Source organism: Suricata suricatta, chromosome 8 (assembly GCF_006229205.1).
Source record: "Suricata suricatta isolate VVHF042 chromosome 8, meerkat_22Aug2017_6uvM2_HiC, whole genome shotgun sequence".
NCBI lineage: Eukaryota > Metazoa > Chordata > Mammalia > Carnivora > Herpestidae > Suricata > Suricata suricatta.
The window spans coordinates 90,073,143-90,081,812 of record NC_043707.1 but is presented as its reverse complement, the minus strand read 5'-3'; the positions used below and the strand labels follow the sequence as shown (position 1 = coordinate 90,081,812).

The window sequence follows — 8,670 nt, the reverse complement described above, 5'->3', positions numbered from 1 at the left end:
GGGCCCCTCCGCCGGCGCGAGCGAGGACCCTGTCCCGGGCCCCGCGCCCAGCGCGCTGCACCCCGAGGAGGTCGCCGCGCGGCTGCAGCGGATGCGCCGGGAGCTGAGCAACCGCAGGAAAATCCTGGTGAAAAACCTGCCCCAAGACAGCAACTGCCAGGTACGAGCATAGGACACTGAGGCGGCCAGTCCCCGGGACATCTGGGCAAGGCTTCCGAGGGACGCTGCGCGGAGGTCTCCGAGCTGGTGCCCGGCGCCTTGGAACGGTCGGGGGAAGGAGGGCGTCGCTGCAGAGTTAGAACCGTCCGTCGATTTTGCAAAGCCCCCGGGCTTCTGAGCCTTGCCGGCTGGCACGTCAGGAAACTGAGGCTCTGAGAGGGAAATCGGCTGCTCCAAGGTCACGGGAATCGGGGGCGGCTGTCCTTAGTTCGCCTCGCGGTTATCTTCCCCTGTGGCCCTTGGGTGAGTGTAGGGGGAGAGAAGTCGGGGAAATCGTAGGGGAAAGGAAGTGAAGGAGAGTGGAAGTGAGCCGAGGAGCACCGTTTTGGGGGACTAAGTTTTCGGGGCCACTTTGAGAGGGGCAGAGGGTTCCCCCCTGGGGTCCTCGGGCCTGGGGTGTGCCATGGGGGGCGGGACCATGGGAGAGCTGAAAGTGAGTTTTACTGCTGCAGAAGCATTTGCCCAAGTTTGTATGAAACAACTCTGCCCCCCACCCCTGGTTTACCAGGGCCCCAGAATGGAGAGGTTATCGCTGCGCTTTGGGGAACCTTGAATGCCACCTTCTGCCATGCCAAGTACTGGAGGATTTGTTACTCAGTGACTCTAAGGAGGCTTAAAGAGGCTACTTTGTGTCTTTGATCCAGATTAACTGTTGCTTTAAGATTAGAAACTCTGGATCCATCCCCCCCCCCCCCCGAAACTGCCAAAGTCTACATGCTCATTGTAGAAAAGCGAGAAAATACAGGAAAGTGCAAAGGGGGGAAAATAGAAATCACCTGTATTTTTCTCTTTAATTGAAGTATAGGTAACACAACGTTATATTAGTTTCAGGTGTACAACATAGTGATTGAACAATTCTATACATTAGGCATTGCTCACCACAGTGTTACCGTCTGTCACCATACAAAGTTGTTACAGTGTTATGGACTAGTTTCCAGACGCAGTACTTCTCATACTCGTGATGTACTTCTAACTGGAAGTTTGTACTTCTTAATCTCCTTCACCTGTTTAACCCATCCCCCAACCCTTGTCCCTTCTGGCAACTACCAGTTCTCTGTGTCTATGAGTCTGTTTCTGTTTTGTTTTGTTTTTTAGATACCACGGATAAGTGAAATCACATGGTATTTGTCTTTCTCAGTCTATTTCACTTAGCATAATACCCTGCAGGTCCATCCACATCGTCACCAGTGGCAAGGAAATACTTCCATATTTCTGATACTTAAAGACGACCATTAACATAAGATATTATCCTTCTCTTTTTCTCTATGTACACACACGTATTTTTGTTTTACAGAAAAAAGAAAAAAAGTCATGTCTGATTCTTCAGTGTTTCTTAATTGTCTAGATGTTTGTGTATATTTCATATATAGCTTGAATTTACATATTTTGTGTGGATGGAGGAGGGTGGGTTGTCCTGGTGGTGGCAGATTTGGGCCGATTTATGTAGTTCCTTCTACAAGGGGATACAGGGAATTGTAAGTGGGCTGGCCATTGATAATTGCAGGACAGTTCTTCTCTAAGACCTGTAAAATAATGACAGCAGTGCCTCGTTATTTTGTAAATAGACCTTACATTCTGTTCACAATAAGTGAGAGCATATAGCCCTGTAATTCATATGAATGGGGGGCCATTTTGTTTCAAGCAGCAGTGTAAAAAGTCTGTCAGTGGGTATAGCTCATCCTTCAGCGCTTTCCGTCACTGTCCCCTTCCCATCTGTCAGGTAAGATTTTGTGATGCTGCCTGCAAGAACACCTGCAATAGGCCGATTTCAGAGGAACGAACCTCCCTTTCCCGAGCAAGTAGAAGACAGCGAGGGGCTCAGGAAGAGGGAGGCCTGAAGAAGCAGGTGGCGGTAAAAAAAAAAAAAAAAGTTGAAGGAATAACAGCTCTGTGTGTAGATAATCTAGGAGGAGAGAGATGGAGAAGAGTCTTAATTTTCTTTTGTTTCCACATTTCCTCGCATTCTAAAAATATTTAGAGATAAAATTCTAGACAGTTGGCTCTATTCTTGTTTTGCTGTTGGTATCTTTCTCATTTCCCTTATGAAGAGCCATGGAAAAAAATAAATAAAAGTGTCCAAACATAGGAACAGTGTTAACTGGTATTAGTGATGAATGGGGATTTTTTGAGAATTATACTTATTTGTATTTTTGAGATAATCTTTCTCTGTTCTGACTTTATCTTTAGCCTAAATCTTAGAATTTTCTGTAAAGTAGCAAGTATAAACTATTGAATAAAATTGGTATAAGACTTACATGTCTAGATGAGTTTTTTACTGCCACACATCTTAAAATGTTATGTTAAATACTTATGGCACATTTTTTGAGAATTGAAGAGTTTCATCTAAATACACAGAAGTTGTCAGGACCTAGACATTAGTTTCCAGACTGATTCTAGCATTTATTTTTTTCTATTATTTATATTACAAAATGTCGTTTTTAATATCTCTGACGTGTAGTTTTAAAATCTCAACCTATCAGTGCACAGATAACATTTGAGTAGTGTTTCTTTCTGTCATCTTCTGTACTTGTATCTTTGCTGGTTTTCTGATCACAATCATAACTATCAGAGGTCTGTGATACATTAAGTACAGTAGAGCAAAGTATGCTAATTTTTAAAAGCAGTTGAAAGTCTTTAGATTAATTAGATTGAGAATAGCTATTTTTATTAGTTGAATAAAATTAACATACACGTAATCTACTCTTAAGTTGTAATAGTTTTATGAATATATTCTGCACGGATGTTTTGTATTTTATTTTTTATTTCCCTTAACAATTCTAATGTCTAATTCTAATGTCTTTCTCAGTCGCTGCAGTTTACTGTCAACTTAGAAATGAGGATTTAACTTTAATTTCCTGTTGTGCCTTTTAGCATTTATTGCTTGGCTAACCTGCCAATTTACTTCTTATGAAACAACTAACATGGTTTAAGAAGGTTACTACTTTTTGTTCAGTTACTAAGTAATCAGATGGGTTTTTTTTTTTAACTTTTTTTTTTCTTTTCTTTCTTTCTTTTTTTTTTTTTTTTCTTTTCTTTTTGAGAGACAGAGAGAGAGCGTGAGCAGGGGAGGGTCAGAGAGAGAGGGAGACACAGAATCCAAAGCAGGCTCCAGGCTCTGAGCTGTCAGCACAGAGGCTGATGCGGGGCTGAACTCATGAACTGTGAGATCATGACCTGAGCCGAAACCGGACGCTTAACCAACTGAGCCACCCAGGTGCCCCTCTGATGTTTTAAATGCTCAAATTCTTGTTCTTTTCTAGAAGACTCCATCAGTTCATTCATTCCTTTATTCTAGAATATTACATTAAGGATCAAAGCCATTCCTCACTCTAGTTCTCAAGCTGTATAGTTATGTGTCTAGAAAAGTTTCACTGGTAACTAATTAATAGGAGCCTAGTAATACTCATTGAACATTTAAAAAAATTTTTTTTTTTAGAAAGCGAGCATGAGCAGGGGAGGGTCAGAGAGAGAGGGAGACACAGAATCTGAAGCAGGCTTCCGGCTCTGAACCTATCTGTCAGCACAGAGCTCGGTGTGGGGCTCGAACCCGCAAACGGTGAGATCATGACCTGAGCCGAAGTCGGACACTTGACTGACTGAGCCACCCAGGCGCCCCTAATTGAACATTTTTAAAACAAGGGTGTTTTCTTTATTGAACATGATTTTCATAAATCTTACTTAAACTTTAATTGTAGGTAAAAACAGTTCTCAGAAGCTGTCTCGTTGAGTAGTTACTGTGCAGTTAGGTGCTGTCTGTTGGCCTCCTATGTTTTCTTGAATCCTCTTAGCCTCTGTGTTTTCATAGCCTCAGCTTTGATTCATGTCCCTTTTTATCTCTTGCCCAGACTATTACAACTTTTCTGCTTGTCATCTACCCTCATTACTGTCCAGTGTCTTATGTTTTAGCTCATTCTGCTTACTGCTTCCCTGGAGAGAACTCCTCAAAGCACAAATCCAATAATGTCACTCGTCTCCAAAGAAAGGGAGAGAGACAGAGAGAAGAAGAGAAAATGAGAAGAAAGGAAAGGTTTAGCTCTACATTCTCAAATCTTCCTCACATGGCCCTCAACTTGTCTGTTTCCCTCAGATCATAAGGAAGAGTGAAGTTCAGTTAGCTTATTCTCAGAATGAAATTGCTTTGAAGCTTCATGTTTCTGGCTGAAAAAAATTCATGTTAATTTTATGTTCTACTAATAAACTTGGATTTAATGTAAAAACAGTGACTTAAACTTGTTTCACTGCTTTCCAACCTTTTTTCATAAACTCGACACTTACGGAAGATGCACATATTTATCCTATGATTTTTCCATACTCCATATTACCATGGAGTACTCAGATCTTGGGTTGAAAGGCCTGACATATTAGGATAGAAATATAAGATTCAAGGCTTTTTGTGACTTGGCCCCTGCCTACGTTTGCAGTCTCCTTTCTTACTAGTCCTGGACTCTGCTCTGGCTTTATCAAGCTACCTACACCCCCAAATGTTTCCGAGCACCATGATTTGAATATTTATAGAAATGTCTTTGAATGTTTGTGTCTTGGAATGGAATGTTTGTGATTAACTTATGAATAATATTTCTAATTCTAATTATAGTGAATAATAATGTTGAAAATATGAGTTCTTATTCAGAGTAGCCATTGTGAGTGTGTGTGTATAGTCTTCTGCTACTCTGAATTTAGGTAATGTTTTAATTTGTGCTTTGTGTTGCACTTTCTATACATTGTTTACATTTGTTGGTTAACCTCTTTCCGTTTCAAAAGAATTGTTCCTGGGGTTTCAAAATGGAGAAAACAGTGGCATTTATTCTCTATACTGTTTAAATTCACTCGTTTTTTTCCTTCTAATATGTTATGTATGTGTACATGTGTTTTGTTCTTGTTTTAGATTTTAGAATCCACAAGAGACTTTATTGTGTAATTAAGAGAAAATGTGAAGTGCTTAGGGCTAAACGCCAAGATTAGTAATAGAAACAGAACATTGTATTTTCTCATTCTGGGCATTATTAACTTTCATTTTGAGGTACTCTATTATAATAGTTAATTGAGAAGCTTGATGGTTAATTCACTGAGGTCCATTTCAAAGCATAGTATTATCAACTAAGCACTTTAGAATCACAAACCACCAAATATAGAAAATCCAGTTGATTTTCTTTTTAAAAGCTATTTATTCTTCTATTTCTTTTGTATTTGTCAGAACCCTATAACATTTTCTCATATACTTTGTGTTCTTTAATGGTGAGATTTAAAAAAAAATATTTTTAATGTTTATTTTTGAGAGTGAGCGAGCTCGAGAGTAGGGGAGGGTCAGAAAGAGAGGGAGACACAGAATCCAAAGCAGGTGCAGGCTCTGAGCGGTCAGCACAGAGCCCGATGCGGGGCTCAAACCCTTGAACTGGGAGATCATGACCTGAGCCGAAGTCAGACACTTAACCAACTGAGCCTCTCAGGCGCTCCTAACTGTGAGATTTAAAAATACACATTATTTGTTCTCTCTAATAATCAGTAATTAGTGTCTCTTTTCATAATAGGGCTATTATTCACTTTTTCCTAATAATACTGGGGCATGTTACATTCTGAAATTATTCGTTTTCTTATCAAGAATACCACTTTGCATTCTTGGTAAGTTATTATTCTTAGTGTAGTTACTTAACACAACAGTTACCTGTTTCCTAGTGTAGTTAATCAGAAGTGCGTGATGGGTTCTCCTTTTCTGTATGCTTTATTATTCCCAATGTAACAGGGACACCGAAAGCTCCCAGAGGAACATCTTCTAGATTTCTGGGTTGCCACTGGCTCGGTAAGTTTCTAGTTTTGGCAGGAATTCTTGAAAAGTGTTTCAGCAATGCTTGTTCTCTGCTCTGAAAACATCTTCAAGAGGAGTCCTTTGTGTTCAGCATCACAATGCTGGATGTTAACAAGCAGTCCAAAGAAGTCTCAGGTGATTTACAGGCCATTTCCTAATTAATGGCCAGCTTATGCTTATAAATTATTTTTTGGACTTGTAACATGTTTTCCCATAGAATACTATGGCAGATGGTGTTTAGTGTTGTTGGTTAGCATCTTCACAGCTATTTAATGCTGCTGATGCTTCTGACATTTATGATTATTCTGAGTAGTACAGTACCATCTAAACAGCTTTATGCCGGAACACAGACTCCTCCAGCTTCAAGTCATTGATGGGTACGCCTGTGCCTTATGTCAGCGCTCAAGAAAGAGCTGTACTTAAGGCAATTGCTCTTTAAATAAACAAAATCTCAAACATCAGGGAAGCATTAAATGAGGTCATCTCCTACGGAAGGCTGTTGCTGAAAAGGGGTCCCTCTGACCCTCTGAGGCTTGTCTCTTACTACTTCTGTGTGTACTTATCTCCCCTGCCTTATAGCCAGTGGCCCTTAGGAGCTTCCAGAGCTCATTTCCTAACTGGGGGCAGGACGTTTTATGCTTAGCTGTACTTAGAGCAGCTGCAACAAGGCAAATAACGGAATGTTAAAATGTAAACAAAGAAAAAATGATCTACAAATATATTCTATAAGTGATTATCTGAAACCTTGGCTCTGTATTTTGTTTGCCTAGGGAGGCAGCTGTCTTCGTGTAAGAGGATGATGTGTACTGAGAGGGGTGGTAAGTGAGAAGAGGGAAAATCAGACCACCTAGAACGCTGTCTGTGCATTTTGGCTTGTGATTATCTGCAGATGATTGTCCTTGGTCGCTAGGCTGAGTGTCTTTCATTTGTTCCTCCAGATCTGTCTCCACCCTTCTCACCTGCACTGTGTCCGGGGAGGCTTATCTTACTGTGGATTGCACTAACCGGGCTCTCGCATCCTCTGGTTTCTGGTTGCATTTGTCCAGAGCCTCCAGTGGGAGATTAAAGGGTGGGGGAGAGAGATTGGAGCACTTATTCACCCAGCGCCCTTTCTGCCAGGATACCTTGGCTTGGCTGTTTCCTCTCTCAAAGGTCGCAGTTCCTTTCCAGTGGCTCTAAGCTCTCTGGGTTGTTGTAATCATTCACCTTGCCTCCTCAGGCTTAGAGGTTATGGGAGACTGTGGTTAACTATAGTCTTTTTTTTTTTTTTAAGCCTTTGTAGATAGTCTCTTTAAAAATTTCTCTTCGGGGTTCCTGGGTGGCTCAGTTGCTTGAGCATTCGACTTCAGCCTCAGGTCAGGATCTCATGGTTTGTGGGTTTGAGCCCTGCATTGCACTCTGTGCTGACATCTCAGAGCCCAGAGTCTGCTTTAGATTCTGTGTCTCCTTCTCTCTCTGCGCCCCGCCCACTTGCATCTGTCTCTCTCTCACTCTCTCTCAAAAATAAAAACATTAAAAAAATTAATCTCTTCAATTACTTAGGTTTTTTAAATTTTTTTAATGTTTTATTTATTTTTGATACAGAGAGAGAGCATGAGAGGGGGAGGGACAGAGAGAGAAGGAGACACAGAACTGGAAGCAGGCTCCAGGCTCTGAGCTGGCTGTCAGCACAGAGCCTGATGCGGGGCTCGAACCCTCGAACGTGAGATCTGAGCCGAAGTCGGAGGCTTAACCGACTGAGCCACCCAGGCGCCCCTTAGTTTTTGAGTATGCCATGTTTCATGCTGAGAACCTGATGCTGTTGCCTACCAGTCTCCTTTCTTTTTCTTGTCTTTCCTCCTAGCACCCAGGTTGTCCTTTGAGGCTCTACCCCTCCCTTGTTATTTACCGACAATACAGTTTGAGTCCATTTGATAGAGATCACCCCATTGGTTTGGGTGACATAAACCAATAAACAGTGTTCTTCCCTTTTGGCATGAGAATCAGTTAAAGCATGGGCCCCAAGCCAGCTGGTATATCATTGTCTCTTGACTGCAGTGATTGCTTCACCCCAATATAACAAGAAGCTTGGGACTTTTGTTTGCTTGTTAAGGTTAGGGGTTCTCTTTCTTCCTGCTGGATACGAGTGCAGAGACACATTGCCCTGTTTGCTGCTGGCAGTGTGGGGACAGAGCAGACATCCGAAGAGTGACTGGACTGAGGGGGAAAAAAAAGAGAAGCTGAGCTGGAGCCCTGGTCAAGCTATATCTGAGACTTAGCTCTGGATTTCATACATATGCAAGCCGCTACATTCCTTTGATTTCGTGGATTTCAAGTTGGGTCTTATGTTACTACCATCTGATAGTACCCTCATTCATATAGAATTAAAAAAAATAAAATCTCAGTATTGGAAGGGATGGCAGAAGATATTTTATCAAACTCTTTTGCTTACTATGTAAATAAATCCAATTTAAGGTTCTCACCCCATGAATTCTAGCACACTTTTAACACCTTTACTTTCAAAGACATCACTGCTTAGTAAAGTGTCCTACTTCATCTTCAGACAGCTTTGTTTTAAATGTCTTATTTATACTGAACATAAATTTCCCTGAAATTTTGATTTCTTTAAAAAATTTTTTTTAACATTTATTTATTTTTGAGAGACACAG

General features: G+C 41.2%; 1 protein-coding gene across 1 annotated transcript in view; it reads left to right on the top strand.

The window, feature by feature from the left end:
- RAVER2 (ribonucleoprotein, PTB binding 2) overlaps positions 1-8,670 on the top strand; it is a 102,296-nt gene that overhangs the window by 8,607 nt on the left and 85,019 nt on the right. The window contains exon 4 of the mRNA XM_029945819.1: positions 22-160. Within this exon, the coding sequence (XP_029801679.1) occupies positions 22-160 (139 nt within the window). The remainder of the gene's footprint in view (positions 1-21; positions 161-8,670) is intronic.